The 26,821-nt window shown below is 36.9% G+C and overlaps 1 protein-coding gene across 4 annotated transcripts in view; it reads right to left on the reverse strand.

Moving 5' to 3' along the window:
• Positions 1–26,821, reverse strand: part of erc2 (ELKS/RAB6-interacting/CAST family member 2) — a 69,945-nt gene that overhangs the window by 15,384 nt on the left and 27,740 nt on the right. For 2 of the 4 annotated variants that reach the window (XM_065240828.1, XM_065240826.1), the window contains 10 exons: positions 23,551–23,988; positions 20,626–20,700; positions 16,488–16,643; positions 12,378–12,545; positions 12,092–12,259; positions 7,262–7,399; positions 4,342–4,482; positions 4,003–4,143; positions 2,815–2,850; positions 902–1,104 (listed from right to left, as the gene is read on the reverse strand). In XM_065240828.1, the coding sequence (XP_065096900.1) occupies positions 902–1,104; positions 2,815–2,850; positions 4,003–4,143; positions 4,342–4,482; positions 7,262–7,399; positions 12,092–12,259; positions 12,378–12,545; positions 16,488–16,643; positions 20,626–20,700; positions 23,551–23,988 (1,664 nt within the window). The remainder of the gene's footprint in view (positions 1–901; positions 1,105–2,814; positions 2,851–4,002; positions 4,144–4,341; positions 4,483–7,261; positions 7,400–12,091; positions 12,260–12,377; positions 12,546–16,487; positions 16,644–20,625; positions 20,701–23,550; positions 23,989–26,821) is intronic. The other 2 variants (XM_065240827.1, XM_065240829.1) reach the window with 2 other exon arrangements.

The following is a 26,821-nucleotide window of genomic DNA, read 5'->3' on the forward strand; positions in this document are numbered from 1 at the left end:
TGACAATCGTATGATTTTGTTCAGCTGAAGTTCAGATCTCTGTCAGTTTGAAAAGAAAATCCAGGCCTAGGATGATTCTCATAAATGAACAACTGAATGAATAAATATACAAATCTAATTGTACATAAACATGCCACAAACACACAAATCTGTCGAGAAAAGCAAACATTAGAACGAAGGAAGAGAGATGCGATCACCACTAACACAAGCTTAATATTTAGAAACTACACAGACTACAGATGAACTCATGAATGCAGGATTACAGATAACAGCAAAAATATTCACAACCGTCATCATTTTTCACTTCTAGGAGATGAATTATTGACTGGACAGTACAGCCTGATTTGTACCACATGAATATATTAAAAACAACCCTTGACATCAGCATTTTTAAGTTAAACTCCGGCAGAATTAAATATTAGTTTGTACATAGAAAACCCCTGTTGACAGTCAATGCATTTTTAATCTTGCATCTGAACTTTAATATATTCACAACCAGTCAAATGTTTGGATGCAATGTTTTTAAAAGGAGATACAATATATGTATAAAAATAAAAATGAGTTATGTTTTTCTATTTTAGACTATTCAAAGAAGCTAAATTTTTGCCTACTTTTGTGCACTATTTTAACTAACATAACCAGGTGCATTCTGGGATGCTTTTCCCCATGTGCTGTAACTCATTTATTAAAATAAATTGCCTTCCAAGTATAATGGCAATGAATGCAAAATTGCTCTGTGGAGTCAAGAAATGTCTAAACATTAAAATTTGAATACAGAACAGAAAAATACAGAATGAATATTTCTATAAATATGATCATATTTAAGGCTTCAAGTATCTGAACCTTTGACTGGTCCCTGTGTAAAGGTCACTTTCACACTTGCACAAGCATCACGCCTTACCTCTCTAGTTCTGCGATCTTCTTATCCTTATCGTTTTTCTCGGTCTCCACCTCTCTCAGAATCTCCAGTAACCTCTCGACCTCCGTCTGGGCTTTGCTGGATTCCTCTTTGTAGAAGGACACCTCCTTCTCCAGCAGTTTGAGCCGGTCCACGTACTCTGGGTTCCCACGTGAGATCTGCTGAACCTCCACCTCATGAGCCTTCTGTACAGGGACCGTGGGAAAGCATCGTCATGCATCAATTACAAATATGCAAGAACCTTTATATGTTAAAACCATGACACACCAGTACTTTAGGCATTTTACACAGCGGAAATACAGGCAAGCTTTAAAGCTTTACACACATCACAAATATTCATAAAGATAAAATAAAATAAAATCCAGATGAAATGCAATATGAGAAATCCCATTGATATGAGCAGTCATACACAATTCTCTATTAAAATCATTGAACACAGACTGGACAAAATAGGCTAAATAAAAAAAAAAACATCTGGTAGGTGTCACAAAGGCAAACAGAAATGAGATACTGGCAGAGATGGTGAGTTGAAATTAACACAAAGGGGCAGAGGAAACATGCAGTGCTACATGCGATGGAGAAGCTGTATGGATTATTGCTCTGTGGTACTTTGCAATGCGATTGATTTCAGCCAAACACGTGTCTTGAGTATCCAGATTTCACATCAAATACACAAATGAGTACTTAACACATGGAAGCATGAGGAAACTTACAGTACAGCGCCAACTTTAAAACATAAATGTCATACTTGCATAAAAGCTGCCTTGAATTTTTCCTTAATCATTGCACACAGTTAATTTATAATTAAAATGCCCAAATTCACGAGTTTGCATTAACATAATCAACAGGGTAATGAGATATTTGGCGTGCCATCCAAGAGGAGGGATCCAAACTCAAACCCAGAGTACTCCCCCCTTTTAACTGGGATGGAGGAGGGATGCTGCAAAAACTGTCACAGGTGGGGGGCCATGGACGGCTATACAGTATATAGAGACCTCTTTGCGCTGATTGGATGGATTACATGACCATCATCCTCCCGAACTTTGTTAAATCAACTTCATTTAATAAATATGCTAAATTCTAATTTTGGAAAGATTCATATATGATGTGTGCACCTGATCAATGGAGGAAAATATAATAACACAAAAACAATAATGTATTTATTTTAAAATATTATAATTCACTCAATTTACCACAAATCATGATTACGTCACATATTATGTAAGTAATATTATTTATTAGTTTATTAATTATTATATAAGTAATACTATGTATCTTTTCACAAACTTAACAATTTGTAAATGCTGTCTCCTGCAAGACACCTGTTGTACTACAACAACAAACACATCTAGACTTTACATTTATGCATTTTGCACCTTGGGTGGCCATTCGTGCCAGTTCCGTTGGTCGCCCGCATACGTCATCAAGGTTTAATATTTCGGGTTTAATTTCAGAAAAGCAACCGTTACATTTCAAGGTAAGAATGAAACTACAATGATTGTATGTCTTAAAAGAAATAAATCTTAATTTTCTAATGTATTTTAATTGAAATGTGATGACGTATGCGGTCGAGCAACGCGACTTCCGGAGAACGAACCCGAAAACATGTTCGGGACGTGTCCGGCGGAACTGGCACAAATGGCCACCCTATTTGCACCTGGTTTTATCTAAAGTGACATGGATTTAATGTATATATTTGATTAGTATGTGTTCACTGTGATTTACGGAGAAATAGGTTTGTTTCGAGCTATCAGAAAAACATAAATTAAAAATCTACAAGCTACAGCTCTAAATTTCTTAAAGTAAAGAACTTCAAATGTTAAGAAACAACAAAACATGTAAAGTGTCCTCATGCTTTCACTGTGTACTGAGTACAGATCCATAGAAACACTTACAGGATTGTTCATCTGACTGAACAGCTGCTCTGCCTGCTACATTGCAAAGAAGGGAATTATGGGATTGAAATAGAGGGAGGGGTTGAAGGAGAAAGACCCAGGAAAGCTTTATCATTAGCTCTATATTCAGGTTAATGATAAGGTTTTACACAAGACAATGTAAGTAACCAGAAAGCAACAGAAAAATAAAACGGTGAGATGTCGACCCAGACAGCACTTTTAATTGTTATAGGCACAATCTGAACTGTCAGGATTGACAATTTATGTAGGGTGGCCACACGTGCCATTCTTCCCGGACATGTCCTGGCCAGGATTTCGGTGCATCTTCCGGAAGTCCTATTTGTTGACCGCATACGCCATTCAGTTAAAAACATAAGACATTCAATCGTAGTTTCATTCTTACCTTAAAATGTAATGATTTATTTTCTGTAATAATAATAATAATCCTCTATGACGTATGCATTCGACAAATACGACTTCTGGAAGATGCACCCGAAATCCTGGCCAGGACGCGTACGGGAAGAATGGCACGTATGGTCACCCTAACTTATGAGTTTTAACAGCTGTCAGACAAGAGACGTCAACTTAATCATATCAATTTCAATCAGTTTCCATGCTGCCCTGTTAGATGAGTGCTGATGTAGAAAACACATTCAATGAAACTAACACATTAAAGGAACAGTGTGTAGGATTGTGGCCAAAACTGGTACTGCAATCACACAGCTGGTGGCCAATATACCAAACGACAACATAAAATTTAGTTGAGGGCTGCAACTCCACTTTTTAAATGACAATATCCTGGCCGGACCGCTGTTGTGAGTGATATAAGTATTTGAAATGAAAATGATTTCTTAATGTCTAGTGACATTTCAGGGCCATTTAATTATTAATTTATATACATTTCTTACATACTGTTCCTTTAAATTTCCTGTACAGTGATTGACTGAATTTTTTTATTTTTGAACCCTTAAAACTTTTTAACTCAAAATTGAGATTCTTCTCAAAATTGACTTTACTGACTATCAACTTCAAACAGGTGTAGCTCTGTCATATTTTTTGTCAAATTCCAGCAATTATTTATTGTTTTGAAGGTTTTTTTTTAAACATTTTTTTGAACATTTGCTCATTTTTGCCAGCACGGTCGCATATATAAGAATTCATCACAAGGAAAAAGGAAGAAAATCACACCTTTTGTAACTGCGTCTCTAGTTTACTGCATTCCTCTTTCTTCTGCTCAATGGCGATCTCGAGGGACTTAAGTTTGGAGTCTTTTTTGAGGCCGGATGAGGCCAGCGAAGAGGCGTGCTCTTTTAAATCTATGAGATTAGACTGCGGGAAAAGAAAGACATAACAAGAGCTGACAGTCTTCCCAAAACTCCACCACTCACACACAACCGAAAACCCTGCAGGAAAATCCAGCTGAAGATGGTAGAGAGACTTTAAACTGGTATTAACACTTAGCCAGCTAAAAACCCTACATCATGTTTCAAAACACATTATAATGGAAAAAATGACACACAGATGTACCTCTTTCTCTGTTAACTCCAGCTGTAAAGTGTTCACCTTCTCCTTAAGGTCTTTGTTCTCTTTTTTGTATGACTCTGTCTCTTCCATCCTCTCGCGATCTTCTCGTTCTCTCTGTTCCTTCAGACGCTCGATAATTCGCTCCTGTGGCAAAAGCTCTTTATTATACCAGAGCTTGCGGCAAACCGATCATGCTTAATCATTTTTACTTATTTAACATTCATGTTTTAATAATACATTTCTTTATTCTTTACAGACTAGAACTATATTCACTCAATAGTGTAAAACCCTCGGTGCATCCTAAATCGGCTAAAAATCAGTATGTGTCACAAATAGTATAAGCAAATAGTGCCTGGATGACCTACTACTTCCGGCAAGGTTTTTAAGTGTGCATTCGATGGACTTCACTATCCGGTGAGGCAGCGCAAGCCGAGGAGCCGCCTAATAAAAAAATTAATTTAATAAAAATACCAGTACTAAAAATATGATGTATTCCTCTCCTTCACAACCTCTTGTATCTCTCAGAACTAACCAGCAAAACCATGATTTGCAAATCACACTCAGCACTAATTTTATGGGCGTGTATGCACCGTTACCTCATTTGCATAATTGCTTCGGAGAATCAGGTGCTAAAATAACACGGACAAAGCATGCAAATAAACCACATTATCGGCGGGGACAATTTATTCTCAGCGAATTCCCCCTCGAACAAATATGTCGTGCCCAACAAGCCATGGAAGGCAATTTCTCAAACCGTTTCGAATGCATTTAGCACAGATCAAATACTGACCCTGATCTCCTTTTGTAAGAGAAAGCTGTATTCATAGAGCTGTGTAAAGGGGTCTCCAAGCAGTGTTAAAACTAATTTACAACATGGTTAGGTCCATTTCGAATCATGCTCAATTTTGGAGATGCAAGACACCCGCAGGATTACTAAAAGTATTTCTTTAACAACTTAAGTTTGCCTTGAAAAGAAATTAAAAGGCAACACATGGCTCCCATCTGTATTTTATGCACTGGGTCTTTGTTAAATGTATTTTTTGGAATTTAATGTTGTATTTTTTATTACTTATTAAATCTTCCTACTAGGGATGCACCGATACCACTTTTTGGAATACGAGTACGAGTACTTGCATTTCAGTACTTGCCGACAGTGTTGGGTAAGTTACTCAAAAAAAGTAATTAATTACTAGTTACTAATTACATCTTTAATCATGTAATTAGATTACTTTACAAATTACTCTCTCCAAAAAGTATTTAATTACGTATTACTAATTACTTTCTAAATCCTATTTAGTACATGATACAAGGATAGGCTTGAAATGGCTCGAAAAAATAATATATAAAAGTACATCAATTATTCTGGTCCCACTTTAGGGTCAATCATCTCTATTAATGCCTCTTGTGTTGTCCAAAAAGCCAGCGTTTACAACAAACTGGAAAACTAGTCCTTTGTTTTTTTGTTAAATTATATGACTAAAGCTGTTACCTGTAAATTTAAATCATGTTTTTTTATTAAGTACTCGGTATCGGTATCGGCAAGCAGTTACTAAGTAATTAGTTACTGTAATTAAATTACTTTTCCCTTGAAAAAGTAAAGTAAGGGATTACTCTTATTTTTCTTGTAATCTAATTACAGTTACTTCTGATGTAACTAAATACTGTGTATGGACTCTAAAACTATTATGTTAACTGTAATACAAAGGTGGATTTAACATGGTTTAAGTTTAAAATTCTCACTATTAACTGGTTGATTATTAGCATTAATATTAATGAGATGCTGGCTGTTTATTAATGCTTAGCACATATCTGATTCTGCAAAACCTTATTCTACGTCCTTAACCCTCCCCATTTCTACCAATACTTAAAATTAAAAACTTCTTTAGTATTAATAAGCAGTAGTTGGAGTATATTGAGGCAAAAGTAGTTAGTTAACCCCTTACACGCCGCTCAAACATAGACATTTCTCAGACCGTGGTATCGATTTCAGGTATCGGGGGACTTTTAACGAGTACGAGTACTTAAGAAAATGTGGTATCGAGGCCGATACCTGATACCAGTATCGTATCGGTGCATCCCTACTTCCTACAGTATTTATATTCATCAAAGCACAATTTAAATGATCAGGGGCCTCATTTATAAAATGCTGCATAAAAACTGTCCTAAATTTGATCTTATCTATTTTTCCTATATAAAATGATATTTAAAAAATAGTCCCGTTGGTAACTTTCAATAGCAGGAGATTTTTGGGCGCTGCGTAATATCATTGCGCCTCCTGCAGCCATGTTACGGCAGCAAAGTTTTTGATTATTACGCTGGAATGAGAGTATAGTTCATAGCCATATCTGCCTAGAAAATCGCAACTTTTTTAATTTTGGTACGCGATGTAACTACAAAAGAGTAAAGTTTTAAATAGGAAAAATATTGAAACTCTTTGGTTATTTTTAGCACGATGCTAATGGTCTAATCAGATTCAATGGATTGTGCTAAGCTATGCTAAAAGTGGTACTGCCACTGATCAGCTGAATGGATTCCAAAACGATAAGAATCAAATGTTTAATTCTAGGGGAGCTGGAAAATGAGCCTATTTTAAAAAAAAGTGGAGTGTCCCTTTAAACAATACATAATTAATGTTATTGACATATTTTAATTATTTACGAAAAGAAAGCAAGAATGGCTTATATTTTCAAAAAACCTGCAGCAATTGTACAAGCAATAGTGTGTGCGTCTGCTCAAACCCTGACGTGGCGCTAAGCAATTTTCCACATCAAAGAGCGTTTTTTAAAATATGAATTTCGGTGTACGCACACTCTATGATTAAATCTTTGCATAGATGCACGCTTTATAAATGAGGCCCAATGTGTACTGCAAACAGTATTCTGTGACAAGTGAATGGTGTTTTTGGAGGTAAACTATACTGGACCTTTTCCGACAGAGCTTCTTCTAAAGTAGCGAGGGCAGTGTCTGTATTGCTGGAGTCGGTCTGGAGTGACTTAACTCTGTCCTTCAGATTACCCAGCTGTTTATCTTTATCCCTCAGCTGTTCTTGAAGGTTCTCAATCTGTAAAAGAAGATTATGATAAACAGGGTGTGAATTTACCACACTTTACATTTTGTTTGATAATGGTTCTCTTTTGATCGCAAACTCACGAGTGTCCGAATCAACCTCATGTGTTCAAGTATTGTGATCTATTATTCACCTATAAACTAAAGAAATGTGCAGTGGTGTGAAGTGTGTAGTTTATTCCTGTTTATTACACGGCTCTCTGGAATGCTTGATTCTGATTGGTCAGTTGAGACATTTGCAGGTTCGTTCTTTTCAAATAATAACCGCTCCAAAGTAATAACGCATAGCCGGTCCTACTTGTACGATTAAAATCGCTCCGTGCCAATAAAGATTACTGTTTGGCGCCATCTTGTGACAAACACTGGACAACCACAATTAAGATTAACATGTACGGAAAAAAACAAAACATTTAAACAGTGGATAGAAGAATGAACAACGACAAGACACAGAGAGCTTACTGAGACTGAACTTGACAAAATAGAGCATGACAGCTACGAAGCCTACACACAAAAAAATACAGAATGGGCATTAAAACTTCTCAAAGACTGGCTAAAAGAGAAAAAATGGAGACAAGTATGAAGCAGAGGATCTTAATAAGGTATTACGATCATTTTATGCATCTGTGCAAAGTTTCGCGGAAGGATAAAAATGTTAATTTAAAACAAATATGCCAATAAAATGTTTCAAATTCATATTCATGTCCAGATTTTTTTATTATGTGGCAAGTAGCCGTGTAATAAGCAGGATAATGTAGAGGCAACCGGTAGTTATCGGGAAATAAGCCCCTTCAGTGTGATACAAGACCCTCCGCTTCGCATCGGGTCCTGATCACACTGTCGGGCCTTATTTCCCGATAACTACCGGCTGCCTCTACATTATCCCTTACTTATTGTGCAGACACAACCATAATTTGACTTTATGTAGGGAGTAAACACTGTAGCTATGTACTGCTTTTCAAATGAGCATGAGTGAAGCAAAGTTTTGGGGAACCTGTTCGAAACAATTATTATTTTTCAATTCTGTTTAATACTGTAACAGAATTTTTCTTTATATACTCTTTATATACCACATGAAAACAGATTTTAATCTACTGTTGTCTAAATTAAAGTAAAATTGAAGTACTTTCACAGTCGTACGTTAGCTTAAAAATTAGCAGTATGCGTCTACACGTTACATATTTGACATGAAGTTTTAAAGGGCACATATTATGAAAACTTCTTTTTTTACAAGGTGTTTAGACATAAATGTGTGTTATCAGTGTGTGAACACGACACAGCCCTACATTGAAAAAAATTCACCCTCTCCTTCTTTTAAATCCCTATTAAACCAAAGCAGTCTCATTAGACATGCTGTATTCATTTTCTTGTTAATGTGATGTCACACAAACAAAGCCCCACCCACGACCACTGCCTGACTGGTTAATTTTACCCAAAAGCTTTTCTAAATGTGTTTGTTACGGTACATTCACACGAGGCGTAAGCGTTAACGCTTCTCATTTACTTTGAATGGGTGACGTCATGCGTTGCCAAACTGAATTGTGGATCCGTCAGTGTCGCGTCACTGCCGTTGCTCGAGGCAGAAGTTGAACATTTCTTAACTTTTAAGCGCCAACTCATGCTTCAGCCAATCGGATCGCCTTATGCAAATAACCTAGTGCAAAGCCAGCCAATTACAGAGGACCATGTGTTGTGGCCACTGTGATTGGCTGTTGTTCATGATTCAGACACACCTTCTGTCAATCATTAACGCTTATGCCCCGTGTGGCTGTACCATTAGCACATTGTAGCACTAATGCGGCTAAAGATACTATAGTCCCAGACTATATTCACAAAAATCTGATCTATTTTTACCAAAAGCACTCACTGTCTAATTGTAAGGGAGTGACTAACTTTGGTTCATTTGGCATCTTGCACATGCTTTAACAAATGATCTGTTGGGTTTTTGAGCTGAAACTTTACAGACACATTCTAGGCACACAGGAGATTTATATTACATATTGTACAAATGGGCATAACATGTGCCCTTAAAAGGCATAATGAGGCAAGTTAAAAAATGCCAAAATACAATATGCCAAAGCACCAGTATCTAAAAAGCAAGTGCATCGTTTACAAAATCTGCAACATATTTAATATGCCAGGGGTAATGGCTGACAGTCAAAGCAATTATGGGAAATATCAAAATCCGACAGCAGTCATAAATCAGCATTTGTTAACAGGCATTAATGTATTTTATAGAGGAAACCATCACAAAGCATCTTTCAATGCAGGTCTGCAGTATAGATAGCATGCATATAATCAAGGCTAACACACAAAGGTGGATAGCCTATAAAAACACAAAACCTGAACCCCTGAGCATGTGATAGGAGTTATATGAGCCTATGGATCATCTTTCAGCCTGTTCTCCATCTGAACTTTCTTCTGTTTGAAGATAGCCAGGGCACATTTTGAACCACAATGTGACGTGGTGGGAGGTCTGTAATGGTTCAAATGTTTATCTATGAATTATGAATGTACTATAGGGTCTGATGAAATGAATAATGCGGTTTCTCATTATGCATAGTTGATGAACTGTATGACGAGATTTCATTAGGAAATTAAAAGGATAGTTTGACCAAAATGAAAATTCTGTTACCTGTATAAATGTCTTTGTTCTGCTAGACAAATTAAGATATTTAAAAAAAAATGTTGTAACAAAGCAGATTGGGGACACCATTGACTTCCAGAGTAGAAAAAATAATACTATGAAAGTGAATTGATGCCTCTAATTTTTTTGGTTATTAAATCAGTTTTAAGTTTGTAACAACATGCAGGTTAGTTAATGATGACAGAATGTTTTTTTTTTTAAAGTAAATTATTTTTAAGTAAAGGGTCTTGAAGGCAAAAGTTAATCCTTACAGGTCTGTTTTTGTCTCCTGCACATACTGACTAGGTGTAACTATGCCAGAAATACAAAATCCATAGGTGTTTTCGACTTCATGCGGCGCTGCGCAGACCGATCGGCGGCTGACTTGAAGCAGTGCATTCCGGTTAGTATTTTTGTCCGACTTCAGCCGGCGCTGCAGGTACGTGACTGTGTCATATGGTTTTTAAGTACCGCGAGAGCGTTTCGAGAGTAGCCGGCTAGCTCAGCCGGTGCAGCTTCTCCAGAGCGGCTGCCCGGAGTTGTGATGACGTAACAGCTTTACGTGATTGGTCGCCTCACTGATGACAACGATCACGTGCGTTTCAAGTTTAATCCAACCTTTAGTTCCACTAATAAACATTATAAATTCATGTTTTAAAACAGGAGAAAACACTTTAATATGCTTAAATATGTTATATTGTGTCGTGTAATAAAATAAAAATGAAAATAATAAACTCTATTGGTATTTTAATAATATAGGCTTGTTTCCCATTATTTTCGGGTATACAGTATAAGCAGCAATTAAAATATTCGATATAAAATGTTTCTGGTTGCAACTTTTTATTAAAAGGTTTGTTTTTATCAAATTCAGCTTTTAATTCACTTCATTTGCGATTAAATACAAGGAAACACGGCGCACACGTCACTACGGCAAGCAGCAGGTGTCCGGCTTGACGGCTCCGTCTTCAGTTCCTCCCTCGACCGCAAGCGACAAACCTCGCCGATCGGTCTGCGCAGCGCCGGATGATCTCGAACACACCTCATGGTTTCAGGTTTGACTTAAAGGGATAGTTTGCCCAAAAGCTCTGCCTCCTTTCAAATCATCATTGCCCCACCTCTTTGACACCCCCTCTTAAGAAACTAGTACCTGCTTGCCTATATTGATGGCAAACATTTCTAAAATTGCAAATTATACAACATTTAACTCTTTCCCTGCCATTGACGAGTTATCTTGTAAATTAAAGTCCCATGAAACAGAAGTATCAATTGGCAAATTTTCCCCGTGGTGATGTATATCCGAGTGAAACCCACTTCTGAAGTAAAATAAGGCAGGGCTGGATTTGAATTTGTCCATCGAGATCTTAATGGATCGTTTGAATTTGGGTCGTGTTGCTAATTGCTAATCGCAGCAAGCTTCCCTGGACCCCGCCCACTTGCCATACCATATGACCGGAAGTAAAGAGAGATTGGTTTGAGGAGTGGAAGAGATTTGCGTTTTTGATTAAAGATTATGAGGGCCATACATAAAAAAAAATGAAGATCACAGATAAAATACCATAATATTCCAAAACAAATTAGTTTTTCATTTTACTTTCATGGCGACTTTAAGAGAAAACGCTTCACTGCCATTGACAAGTTTTTACAACAATCCATATTTCTGCTATTATCCACTAGGTGGTGCTCTTACCCAACTTATAAAACACTGAAGCATCTCCTGATCCAAAAACTGTAAAAATGTATGTTTGAGGATCATCGTTCTGAATCTGATCTCTGACAAAAGTCCTTTACAAAAATGCAGTTATCTCAACTATTTGCTGAATGTTTTTTTTTTTAAGAAAAACTATTATAAAAAAGTGATAAACTACTGATAAAAAGTAAAAATGGGACAAAAAGTTTTTTTGTTCTTTTGTATGTTTATATATTTAAAGAAGAAACATTTTCTGGAAGGCATTAAACTTCTGTGAAAGTCTTAAAAAATGCTGTTGCTGGCAACTTTTTTTTAAAATGCTGGCAAGGAAAGAGTTAAACTTTTAATGTAACCTCTTCATGAGTTTAGTGATTTACCTTTTTCTGTAGGACATTGATCTTGCGTTCTTTGACCTCCAGCATGTCTTTTATATCTCTGATCTCCCCAGCCAGCGTTCCCTTCTCTTCTGTAAGATCCTGCAGTTGCTTCGTCTTCTTATTGAGGAACGACTCTTTCTCCTCCAGTCGCAGTCTAAGAGCATCCACCTAACCAATGCAACACAACACAAACACACCAAACAAAGACAGTATTTAGGTTTTTAATCACAAACATGTGAAAGACAATGTAGAGTCAGACAGAAAGACAGATAGATAGATGAATCACCTCAGTTTGTAAGATGGCAGCACGTTGCTCTTTGGCAGTGAGAGATTCTTTAAGCACTTCGATGTGCTGTTTACAGTCAGAGTTTTGGTTATTCAGAGTTTCCAGCTTTGTTTGGAGAGCCAAAAGCTCAGACTCTTTTTTGGAGAGTTCCTGTTTTAGCTGGTCAATCTGAAAAACACAGAGGAAGAAGAAGAAACAGAGAACAGAAATGTCAAAGAGGTTTATATTTTGTTGTTGTTGTTGATTTTTACTTTTATTTGTATTTTCAATGCCAATATTTTTGCGTAAGTTTTAGCGCATAAAGGTTTACGCAATATGATTGTATTTTTTTAGATAGTTAAAAAAAAGCAACAATCAAATAAGTCCTAACATAAAAGACAGACTGCATAATCCAATTTATCATCAGCCATATTGATAAAAACAAGTTCAATAAATATGACAATATAAATAACAACATATTACAAATATTTCAATAAATATTACAACCTTTTTGCTGACTAAGGCCACATTTACATTGCATGTTTGAAGTATTTTTTTATTCTGATGTGGCACTGGTCAGATATGACCCATGAACATGTAAACAACGTGTAAATTACGATATTCTCAGATTGGTTTCAAGCCTCATTCATATGTGGAAATAAATTGGATATGAATCGAAAACAAGCATTCGCATCTGCGATGTAAGCAGAGATATCAGAAATTCTGTATCAAAATATGTCGTATGTCATTGAAAAGGCGACAGTGGCAAATGATGTCAACTTGACTTTACATGACTCTTATTAGTAGTGTAATGGCTCCACTTATTGGAATAATGCTGAAGTTTCATGCCTTAGTTGTTACAGGGATAAAGCAGTATAATCTTGTATTTAAATATTGTAAAATCATTTTGTCTGTGTCCATTGCATATCACAACGTTTTTCTTTCTTTGTTTGTTTTTTTTGGGGTCAGTATGTCTACCTTGAATTGTTTCGCCAAGTGTTTAGTGTAAATGTAGAAAACGTTTCCCTGCCAATGACGAGATTTTCTGACAATCCCTATTTCCACTATTATTCACCAGGTGGAGCTCTTATCCAACTTATAAAACCCAGATGCAACCCAGTAAGAACTCTGTGTATGTTTTGAGAATCGCTCAGAAACTGATCTCTATCAAAAGTCTGTTACAAAAACGCAGTTAGGCTTTTTGCTCAAAATATAATATTCTTTTTCTACCCATATTTAAAAGGGGATAAAAGAAAACTAATGAAGGTAGGATGAAATTTTTTTTTTCGGAGGTCTGTTCTTTCATTTGATATATTGTATGTTAATATATTTAAAGAAGAACATTTTCTGGAAGGCATTAAACTTTTGTAAAATCATTAAACATGCTAACAAAAAACTTTAACTCCACTACACAACTAACAAAATGCAGTGTAAAGGTATTCAGAGAAATGTGAAACTTTTAAATCAATAAACAAGCCATTAAAATCACCCTACAGCAGTTGAATAGATGGTGCAAATCAGAAAAAAAACATTAATATCATATCAGATATCAATTCAAACAAAGAAAATTCTGAATTCACAAGCTATGTGTCTTACAATGCTTGCAAAAATAGAAAGACATAACATTGAAAAGCGTAATTTAAAAGCCTAAAAGATAAACGTATGCAGTATGCATCTATGCATCTATGCATGGTTAATGAGCTTACATTTATGTATTTGACACTTTTATCCAAAGAGACTTACAGTCATTATTGCCCTTTTCACACAACGATTACGGAAAATACACAGAAAATGCATCCGGGATTTTTGGTTCATTTACACTGCCAATGATTTTCCGGAATCTGTGCGTGCATCCACACACATACCGTAAAGATCTCCTAAAGACACGTGATGTATTTAAAGTCCTGCACTTGGTAGGTTTTTCTACAACGTCTGAAGTTTGCTAATTATCCGTGATTTCGCTAGAGACATCAAACGCGTGCATTTTTGTTTATGACAAGATCGTAAGGAGCACATGATGTGCTGTTCTGTCATGCTGGTGAATGATCCCAGCTTCAGTGCGGATAGTGACGAGCTCCCTGATCTCTGGGTTTAAATCCCTTTGTCAAATAGCTGAACCATAACTTTTTGTTGCGCTGATACACGCACCCTTAAGCCCGATTTATAGTCGTGCGTAAGTTCTACCTATCCGTAGCCTGTGCGTAGCTCTGCGTAGCCTGACGTGCACATTGTAAAAAAATTTTACAGCGCGTCAGTTCTACGCGGACTGCAACCACTGTGATTTGTCCACCAGAACCCCTCTCGTCAGGTAAAAAAACCTGCATCATAGGTATTTCCGTTTCCGACGGTGAAAACACAGAATGGCCAAGTTGAGGAGTGATTTAACTCAAACTGCAACAAAAGTCGCTGTTAATCTACTTCCATCATTGCTGATTTTCTCAAATCATACACAAGTTGCTGTTTCTTCTTCGTTTGTGGGTTAACTTGCCAAGCTTCTTCTTCTTTGACGGCTGCGCTACTGTGGTTACAAGCGTGAATACTGCCTACCAGTGGTCTGCATGTGTGTTTGCACGTCGACGTGGACGACGACGCAAAAGTATAAATGAAAACCGACGCGGAACTATACCTACGCACAACTATAACGAGCCCTTTACTACGGCACACCCATTTTCTGCCTATTTTTTCACGCAGAATGCTTTCCGTGAATGTTACAGCAATGTTACCAGGTCTTCTTTACAGGAGTGATTGGGATATACTGGGCATTTACGAGACACACAAAAGCCTCTCTGCCATTTTATACGGAAATTTTCAGGGACCAAAGCGCTCTGTGAATGGGGATTATGTGTGGCCTCTGGGGCTCAAACCCACAACCTTTTGCTCTGCTAACACAATGCTATACCAACTGAGCTACAGAAACACATAATACACTGAAAACAATTATTCATTCAGTTTACTCAATTTTTTAAGGTAAGTGGTTGCAATCAATTTATTTAAGCTACATTTAAACAAAAGCTTTTTGTTTTGTTTTGTTTTGTTTTTCAAATTTTTTTGTTTCAATGTAGCTTAAACAAAAATTGCGACCACTTACTTTAAAAAATTGAGTAAATTGAATGAATCTTTTTTTCAGTGTATTTCCTTATTTTTGTGATAATTTTTTGTATTTTCTGAAACGCGCTATACCAATTCTGGTACATGGACTGACTTACTTCATACGTAGAATTATACACTTACATTTTGCCAAACACAGCAGTGTGCAAAAAGTATTTAAAAATAAGATGAAGATAGTATGCTAGGTAAGAAATGATAACAAAGTAAAAGACTGATTTGACACAACATACTGTAGGCATAGCCGTGAGAAATTATTAAACAGTTCCTATTATACTATACTGCTGTTTCGAGCATTACTCAGCAAATCTATCATCATCACTCAGACACTGGGACAGCCATGACTCTTCTTCTTCTTCTTCATCATTAAGAGGCTCTTTATTATTCTTCAAATAGTTTACATGATAGTGAAAGAGAAGCCATTATAGCCACTCAAAGGGAATTGAAACAAATTAAATGTTATGAATAAAATAGTCAAAAATTTAATTTGTAAATGCTATGAAATCAGAAAAATATCCCAGCAAGCAATTTTGCATTTAAAAGACGTCTAATAGCCGTCCAAACACATCCCAGATGAAAGGCAAATCGGGGCTATCAGTGAAAGTTTAATAGACTAACCATAGCCCAAAAATAAATGCAATAAAATAAATAAATAAAACCGAAACACCAATCACTGTTGACTTTGCTTACATGATGATGGTATCATACATCTCATAAGTTATAATCAAAAACGACATGCAACCAAATTCAAGTTTATATTTAACCTAGATGGTAAAATACCAGCTATTGCTTGAGGGGATGGCACTGAAAGATGAACGTTATCTACCACCAATAATAATTTAACTATAAAAACACTAAAGACGCCAAGAAAACATTTTAGATACAATAACAGTTTTCATTTATGCATTCAGCCGACAATTTTATCCAAAGCAACAGATGCACAGCGAACGCATCTATAATTGCAATGACCATGCATATGAGTATTTCTGTGTCTGCGAGTGCAAGTTGACAAAAAAGTTACTTTACCTTGGACTTCATGAACTTGGAGTGGTTCTTGTAGACCTCCATCTGTTTGATTTCCTCCTCTCTATCCTCGGTGTTCAGCAATCCATTCGCCTTCAACATATGAATCTCATCCTCCAGGTCCCGAATGTTGCGCTCCAGGGATGCGATTTTTGTGTCCTGGACAAAAAATTTAGTGGAAAAATTAGCTCCGCCGTGCTCCATCATCTTAACCTAATAAGATAAGTTTGGGACTACTCCAAAATAGAAGATTCCCAAACCACATCGGCAACAAACAGACAAGATGTGTCAAATTGCGATGTCTTGCAGCAATGTGAGCGAGTAGCTGCAATACTGCTGCATAGGCAGAGCAGGATCTGTCTCTCTCATGCTAATGCATCAGCAACTAATCACCATTTGGTAGTAGTGAGCACACATCCGGACGATGCTGTGGGACACAGAGCCGCGAGTGTGTGTGTTTCTTTTTGCTCAACCCGTGGACTGCGAAGGCGAGAGTTGAAGCTTCTTCCACTTTGCGTTTAAATAAATAATATAATGTCTTTGGCATTAGCTATGGTCCATCTCCTATTCAGACGTACTGTAGGAGAATGTTTGCGGGTTGCTTCTTGCAAGCTTTCTCCGGTAACCCGCCCTTCGCATTTGTGCTCTCTCTCTCTCTCTCTCTCTTGCTCGCTCGCTCACTCTTTCTTTTTCTTTTCATAGACATCAATAGGCACCTTTTTCATGCAAAGCCTTTGAAAGCGAACATGCTATTTCCTCCATGCACATCGAGTCTTAATGTTATCAATGTTTTTAAACCCCAAACAGTTTAATAACTGTGCAATAAAGTCTACCTATTTGTTTGAGAAACAAAAGGATGTAATGTTATACCTATGTAACGTTATATGCAAGACAAAATCCATCTTCATTGCAAAAGCAAACAGATCACATTTCTCTCTGCCTTTGTCATCCTCTCCCACGCCTGCATCTGAGCTGTCTGCGATGTAAACAACTCCACCTGTTCCCATGGCACCGGTATTAGCATCGTTGCTCAACCAATAGAGAGACAGAACAGTGCCAGTGATGCTAAAGGTTCATGAACAGGTGGACAGGGAAAGCGAACACAAAGCTTTTTCAGCATCACTTCGGGTGGAATAAAATGGCAGAACTCATATGGCCCAGAAGTTAAGACGTGCAGTGCACTTTGAATGAGAGTTTATCCTTGTGCTTTTGTGTCACATGGCCGCAGCGATGAACTCTGGGTAAGACTAAGCTCCAATCAGAGAGGACTCGAGGGGCGTGTGCGTGCATCGCATGAGGTCATGCTTTATTTTTAGAGCGGTGTGTAATGCTTGTGCTGGCAGGAGTCTCTGTCTGCTCCTGAGTGCACAAACCCACTTACTGTTTCATTCAGTCATTAAACAGCATGCTGCGGCGCTTCACTCCTCTGTCTCATCCATTTTCTGTTTGTCATTTAGTCTTTGCATTATTGTTTTTCCTAAACCAGAGCATGGCATATATAAAACCTAACGTAACAGTATATTCATTAAACACACTGTTATTAAAGCGATGCATAAGGAAAAAATATATAAAGATGACTTATATGTGAATATTTAGATTTAAATATACAGTACCAGGTCAAAAGTTGAAAAAAGTTGATAGGGACTAATTTGCATGTTCATATCTATGGTCCGAGCTGTGCAATTAAGTAGAGGTGTGGACTAATTTGCATATATATTTATATCTATAGTTTGAGCTGTGCAATTAAGTAGAGGCAGAAACTAATTTGCATATTCATTTCTATGGTCCGAGCTGTGCGATAAAGTGGAGGTGGTGAATAATTAACATATTCATATCTATGGTCCGAGCAATAGACTGTAAAAAAGATGGACGTCGCGACGTCGCTTCCTTCTATTGTAATGAATTGAAGGCAAAAATGTCCAACGATGGGCGCTGCCATGTTACGAGAGTTTGGAGCCAGGGCATGCACAAAAGGAATCATCCATGGAGCCAGAGGCGGAGCCGTGGTATCGAACTTCCGCCCAAACGCTCGCATGCCTAATTCAACCACGCCAATCATAACGACACGCCCCGTTTCTATAGCATCAAATTGCTAGCTAAAATTAAACTTATCACAAAAGTTAACAATTGAACATGATAACTATCTTAAAGGACCAAAACCTTCTTTCGGAAAATTTTATTGGAAGTGTAAAATTCTTTTTAATTTAGAGTCAAGTGCAGTTCGTTTGCATGGAAAGGGCGGAGTTTATGACTTGTACTGCCACTTGTACTTCACTTTTCAAGATGTATGTGGCCCACCTGGTTCAAGCTGTGCAATTAAGTAGAGTTGTGGACTAATTTGCATAAATTCATATCTATGGTCCGAGCTGTGCAATTAAGTAGAGTTGTGGACTAATTTGCATATTCATATCTATGTTCCAACCTGTGCAATTAAGTAGAGGTAGGGATTAATATGCATACATTCATATTTATGGTCCGAGCTGTGCAATTAAGTAGAGGTGGGGATTAATATGCATATTCATATCTATGGTCCGAGCTGTGCAATTAAGTAGAGGTGGTGAATAATTTGCATATTCATAACTATGGTCCAAGCTGTGCAATTAAGTAGAGTTGTGGACTAATTTGCATATATTTATATCTATGGTCCGAGCTGTGCAATTAAGTAGAGGTGGGGATTAATATGCATATTCATATCTATGGTCCGAGCTGTGCAATTAAGTAGAGTTGTGGACTAATTTGCATATATTCATATCTATGGTCCGAGCTGTGCAATTAAGTAGAGGTGGGGATTAATATGCATATTCATATCTATGGTCCGAGCTGTGCAATTAAGTAGAGTTGTGGACTAATTTGCATATATTTATATCTATGGTCCGAGCTGTGCAATTAAGTAGAGGTGGGGATTAATATGCATATTCATATCTATGGTCTGAGCTGTGCAATTTAGTAGAGTTGTGGACTCATTTGCATATTCATATCTATGGTCCAAGCTGTGCAATTAAGTAGAGTTGTGGACTAATTTGCATATTCATATCTATGGTCCGAGCTGTGCAATTAAGTAGAGTTGTGGACTCATTTGCATATTCATATCTATGGTCCGAGCTGTGCAATTAAGTAGAGTTGTGGACTCATTTGCATATTCATATCTATGGTCCGAGCTGTGCAATTAAGTAGAGTTGTGGACTCATTTGCATATTCATATCTATGGTCCGAGCTGTGCAATTAAGTAGAGTTGTGGACTCATTTGCATATTCATATCTATGGTCCGAGCTAACACAGTCTCACCCCATTTCGTCAATATTTGACGACACTTGACCATTCGTCATATGTTGACGTGAAGGGTATACCTTTCGCGTCATTTTTTGACGAACTGGGGACTTCAATACTATTACGTCCGTTGCATTCTCTTTCCTATTTTATTACCATTTGCGCGTCGGTTTAGGGTTAGATTACGCAAAATTAAACAGTGTACGCGAAATTAAACAGTGTACGCGAAATTAAACAGTTGTCACCTGGCGTTGGGGTTAGAAACAGTTGTCACCTGGCGTTGGGGTTAGAGTTAGGTTTGGGTAGGGATGTCATTATGTAAATCTAACCCTAAACCGACGCGCAAATGGTAATAAAATAGGAAAGAGAATGCAACGGACTTAATAGTATTGAAGTCCCCAGTTCGTCAAAAAATGACGCGAAAGGTATACCCTTCACGTCAACATATTACGAATGGTCAAGTGTCGTCAAATATTGACGAAATGGGGTGAGACTGGGTTGTCCGAGCTGTGCAATTAAGTAGAGTTGTGGACTCATTTGCATATTCATTTCTATGGTCCGAGCTGTGCAATTAAGTAGAGGTGGGGATTAATATGCATATTCATATCTATGGTCCAAGCCGTGCAACTGAGTGGAGGCGGGGACTAATTTGCATATTTATTGATCCGTGTATACTAAATTAGGCAAGGGTGTAGAGTTACATTCGAGCTGTTTTTAAAGCATGAAGAAATTACTGTCACAGGAAAAACTTGTACACATGCTATTAAAGATGAGTTTTAAGTGATAAAATTATCGATTATAAGGGGATTTTAAATGTAAAAAAAAAATTCTGTCAAGTTTTCCCAAACTTTTGAAAGGTACTTTATATGTTTACCTTCATCTCTATGATAGTCTGAAGGGCTTTAGTTTTGCCAGGGTCTGGATGAAGCTGGTTCCTTCTGTGAAGCTCCTAGAAGAATTCAATAAAAAATAAAATGAAAAAATAAACAAACAATCAAACATGAATCAGCGACAGTACAGTATCTTTTCTTTTTCTTTTTTTAGTTTCATCTTAGTGTTTTCTTTAAGGTTAAAAGTGATCTGGGGATGCTGGTTTGGTCTCCTCAAGTTTATCTCAGATGACTCAGAGGCTGTTTTCTTTTTTTTTATTGTGTCTGACTCTTACCATAGAAAAACACTTAACTTCATGCTGTTTCATAAGAATAGTTCCTGAATTATTTCACTGTCTAAAAAAACCCTACACGGCAAAAACAATCTAATCCCATAGCAGTTACATGAACATCAAGCACATGGGGAGTTTTCATCTGTACTAGTTCTGATCATACTCTTCTTACTGATCATTGAGAACATTGCGTTGGTCTAAGCATAGCTCTAGATTGGTTTAAAATGGGAGTTTTTAAGTCAAGATGAGCACTATTTGAGGAAAGCTGTTTTGCCCTGCTGGGTTTCCCCAGGGCCCTTTTGTGTCTGTGGACAAAGATAAAGCACAAAATTAAAAATTCTACATGAATTTAAAATTGCTGTGCTGCCACAAAGCAATACTGTCCATTATTTGTCAAAATTTTGCAATAAACTAATCCAAAAGATTTCTGAAACTATTATTTCACATGAACCTGAGGGGTAAAAATAGTTAGAGTTTGAGTTAAGACTAATTTGGTTTTTTTTTTATTAAAACGTTGATCCAGGATCACAACTTACTTTGTAAAATCACAGCGACCCTATAATCACGGGGCTTGGGCTTGGGCTGGGGCTTAGCTAGGGTTCCCCCAAAGCCCCCCTTCCCACAATTCGAACCTTTATTTTAAGGTTAAGCCAGACAGCTCTTTTCCACTTGCAGATTTAAAAATTCTGTTACTTGTCAACAAATCTTTAAAAGGTTTTGCCCCAACTTATCTCTCTGAGTTACTGAGTATCAACCTACTAAATCCCTTCGGTCTTCCAACCTGGCCCTATTTCTTATCCCTCTTAATCCGAGGCTTAAGAGTAGGGGTGATCGTGCCTTCTGTATTGCTGCCCCCAGGCACTGGAACGCCTTACCACTTTCCATAAGACAAGCTCCTTCTCTGTACGTCTAGATTTAAAACGTTTTTATTTTCAAAGCATACACTGCAAAAAATGATTTTCAAGAAAAAAAATCTTAGTATTTTTGTCTTGTTTTCAGTAAAAAATAAATAAAAAAATTCTTAAATTGAGATGCTTTACCTTGATGAGCAAAACAACCCAAGAAAATAAGTCTAGTTTTTAGACTAAAAATATAAAATTTAAGTGCTTTTGTGCATAAAACAAGCAAAAAAATCTTGAACATTTTTCTTAAACACTAAAATCAAGAAAAATTTAAGGAAAATTTGCTTACCCCATTGGCAGATTTTTTTTGCTTGTTTTATGCACAAAATCACTTACATTTATATTTTTGGTTTAAAAACTCGACTTATTTTCTTGGGTCATTTTGTTCATCAAGAAAAAGCATCTCAATTTAAGAATTTTTAGATATTTTTACTGAAAACAAGACAAAAATACTAAGAATGTTTTTTCTTAAAGCAACACTATGTAGTTTCCATGTAAAAATGACTTACAGCTCCCCCATGTGGTTGAAAAGCGCAACAGTGCCTGGTATCAGACACTCTTCTGCAGGCAGGGGGAGGGGCGGGGCTGTGTTTCCTACCCTCCACCGCCACTTTCAGAGTGTGCTTGTAGCAGCTAGGAGGCTGCTCAGGTTGCAGCAACAGTAAAATTTGTCCAGTTAAAAGTTGCTCTATCACTGAAATAATTTTAGAGACATTATTTAAAGGTAAAAAAACTACATAGTGTTGCTTTAAAAATAATTTTTTGCAGTGTATAAGTGCTGAGATTTTTCTTGATTTTAAGGTCATCTTTTTTATTCTGTATTCATTTCATATTGTTTGTTTTGTGGTGTTTATTTGATGATTTGCTGAAGCACATTGGTCAACGAACGTTGTAATAAACTGTGCTGTATAAATAAATAAATAAAATTGTGATTGAATTGCAGGTCTACGTAAACGTCAAATGCCCATCGTATATAACCGTTTTATCAGTTTTCCACTTATTCATTATCATTAATATTATTTGCAATTTTATAAAATGTTTAAAATTCAACAAATAATGGCACGTTGTGTAGAGATGATAAAGATCACTGCAGACCACTATAGTAAAAAGAGTGTAAGTTTATGTCGCGGCTAGCTTGATCGTTCATCTTCAAAACTGTGTACATTTAAAATTGTTTTCTTGTCTCAATTAGGGCTATCACAATGATTGAATAATCTTCTCATCGCGATTTCCAAAACAGGAATTCCACATTTTTTGCAGCCACTACAGACATGTGGTCCAGTACTAATATGACCTGGCTACTATTTAAGGCCTGTTCTGGTATAGTCAGTTTATTTTGATTGCATTTTCCTATTTCATAATCATGACAGCGCTAGACTAAAACTCGTCTCAACTCTTGGGTTGAGTTTTATTCAGTCACTCCTCCTCTATAGCTGTATAAATAAAGAGTGTGTCCTGTGCTATACTGCCCTGTGCTGACCCCTTGTGCTGTGATGAAGCAAGTACTGTAGCTGTCAAATACACCAGACCGCATTTTAAAGATTTTTTTTCTTTGTGACATGTTTGTGTTCATTAGTTTATTACGATATGAGTGGGAGATTGTTTAAATAATTTTATAAATTAATTAATGTGCTTCACGTTAAATCATTACATTTCATTGTTGTCACTACTTCTGCTTAATACATCAGAAAATTCCCATCACAACCAAACTGTTGGTGTAAAACCACATATGTACCTCTCTCAGATGAAGGTTTTCCTTCTCCTTCTGGTCTAATATCACCTCTAGATGGCCCAGCTGAGCTTCAGCCTCTGCGATGCGCCTGGCTCTCTCCTGTTCCTCCTCATCTGATGCCCTCCCTGACACCGGCGGCAGACCTTTACTCTGTAACATCTCTAGCAGCTTCTTAATGGACTCATCTCTGGCTCCCAATGTCTGCTTCTGCGTCTCGATCCTCAGCTCCATCTCTTCCAGGGTCTTTCTCAATAGGAAGAGCTCCTTGGCCTGCCGGTCGTGTTCGGCTTGGAGCCTACGAAAGTTCTCCTCCGTCAGCTCGATGGTGGTGAAGTGCTCGCCAGGGCCGGCCCGTGACCCGCTCTCCTGTTGGAGGAGATGATTGAGGTCGCGTTGGGTTCGCAGCTCATCCTGCAGAGCCTGGATGGTCAGCTGGAGGTGCTGCAGTAGGAGAACCAAAGAAGATAGAAACATGTCTTTAGGATCTCGGTTCTCATCTAGACACATTCACAATATGTTTGGAGATCGGGAAATCAAGCTAGATCTGGAAGAAGAGCTCATATAGACCCCACTGTGATCTTTTTGTGGATAAAGATATTACACCATGTCCTAACCATGTGCAAGTTCCAACGTCACCAAATGTATTTCAACATTTATTTCAATCAGAAAAATATTTGATGTCTAAAGGAATACATCACCCAAAATAAATTTTGTCATCATTTTTTTGCAATCATGTCACTCCAAAACCACACAAACTATATTAGGGTCAATTAACTCTTTATATACAAAATTTCATTACAATGAGATGTCACTTGTGCGTTGTCACATTTGCCTGGTTGAAAGGGTAGTTCACCCAAAATTAAAATTTTGTCATTTGAGTTTCTTCCTTCTGTTGAATACCAAAGAAAATATTTTGATAAATGATAGTGACGGCACCCACTGACTTCATAGTAGGAAAAAAATTAAGGAAAAAAGTTTCCACTGAAGATGCACTTTCTTAGTAGAAATAAAGTATTTGTGGAAGTACATGGGTGCCATGAACTGTGCGGTTTCTATTATTTATCAAAATGATTGTAGTATTTTTTCTACTATGGAAGTCAATAGGTGCCATCTACTATATGTGCTTACCATTATTTAACAAAATATAGATGGCACCCATTAACTTCCATAGTATTTTTTTCTACTATGGAAGTCAATAGGTGCCATCAACTGTGCGGTTTCCATTATTTATCAAAATGATGGTAGTATTTTTTCTACTATGGAAGTCAATAGGTGCCATCTACTATATGTGCTTACTATTATTTAACAAAATATAGATGGCACCCATTAACTTCCACTGTATTTTTCCTACTATGGAAGTCAATGTGTGCCATCAACTGTGCGGTTACCATTATTTATAAAAATGATGGTAGGATTTTTTACTACTATGGAAGTCAATGGGTGTGGTCAACTGTGTGCTTACAATTATGTATAAAAATATAGATGGCACCCATTAACTTCCACTGTATTTTTTCCTACTATGGAAGTCAATAGGTGTCACTAACTGTCCGGTTACTATTATTTATTAAAATGCTGGTAGTATTTTTTCTTACTATGGAAGTCAATGGGTCCTGTCCACTGTGTGCTTACCATTATTTACTATTAATAAGTTCCATTGTATCTTTTCCTACTATGGAAGTCAATAAGTGACATGTACTATATATCCTTACCATTATTAATAAAATATAGAGGGCACCCATTAACTTCATAGTATTTTTTCCTACTATGGAAGGCAGTAGGTGCCATCAACTGTGCAGTTCCCATTATTTATCATAATGATGGAAGTATTTTTCCTACTATAGAAGTCAATGGGTGTGGTTAACTGTGTACTTACCATTATGTATACAATATAGATGGCACCCATTTACTTTCACTGTATTTTTTCCTACTATGGAAGTCAATGGATGTCATCAACTGTGCGCTTACCATTATTTATCAAAATGCTGGTAGTATTTTTCCTACTATGGAAGTCAATGGGTGCTGTCAACTGTGTGCTTACCATTATTCATGAAAATATTGATTTCACTCATTAATGCAATTATATCTTTTCCTACTATGGAAGTCAATGGGTGCCAGTTACTACAGTATATGTGCTTACCATTATTTAACAAAATATAAATGGCACCCATTAACTTCCATAGTGTTTTTTCCTACTATGGAAGTAAGTAGGTGCCTTCAACTGTGTGCTTACCATTATGTATAAAAATATAGATGGCACCCATTAACTTCCATAGTGTTTTTTCCTACTATGGAAGTCAATGGGTGCTGTCAACTGTGTGCTTACCATTATTTATGAAAATATTGATTTCACTCATTAATGCAATTGTATCTTTTCCTACTATGGAAGTCAATGGATGCCAGTTAATATGTGTCCTTACCATTATTTAACAAAATATAGATGGCACCCATTAACTTCCATATTGTTTTTTCCTACTATGGAAGTTGGTAGGTGCCTTCAACTGTGTGCTTACCATTATTTATCAAAATATTGATGGCTCCCATTAATTTGCATTGTATCTTTTCCTACTATGGAAGTTAATTGGTGCCATCTACTATTAATGAGTGCCATCATCTATTAATGTGCTTACAATTATTTACCAAAATATAGATTGCACCTATTGATTTCCATAGTATTTTTCCTACTATGGAAGTCATTGGGTGCTGTCAACTGCGTGCTGCATCATTTATCAAAATAACTTAATTTGTGTTTAACAGAATAAAGAAACTCTTCATAACAACGTGAGGGTGAGTAAATGATGAAAATTTATAGTTTTGGGTGAACTTTCCCTTTAATGACTGGTGGAAAAGCTGATGACCTTTGAAATAAATCGCCTGCTAATTATGAATGAGATCAAGATGTGAGAAATTATGGAATAGTGAAACTGCCCAATGTAACTTAATCTTAATTTCAGGAAATGAATCCAAATGAAGGATCAGCAGTAAATGACAGTGAGGTCTATTCTAGGAGAGCAAAGGATACGGCTATTTCTCTTGAGGAAACACTAACTAATAACTCTTTAATAAGGTTAATGACCGAACGGTGCCAGAAATAGTTGAAAGATAATAGCGTTTTCTAGCCTATGTGGCACATATAGTGCCTTTGGCGGAGTGAGAGAGTACATGGGCCCATTACACTAAATGAAACTAGATCAAATAACCCACACTCATCTCAGAAAATTCAGATCATTACACTACTGTATATTGTGTTATCGCAACCAAAACTGACAATTGTAAC

This window comes from Paramisgurnus dabryanus, chromosome 14 (genome assembly GCF_030506205.2).
Source record: "Paramisgurnus dabryanus chromosome 14, PD_genome_1.1, whole genome shotgun sequence".
Classification (NCBI taxonomy): domain Eukaryota; kingdom Metazoa; phylum Chordata; class Actinopteri; order Cypriniformes; family Cobitidae; genus Paramisgurnus; species Paramisgurnus dabryanus.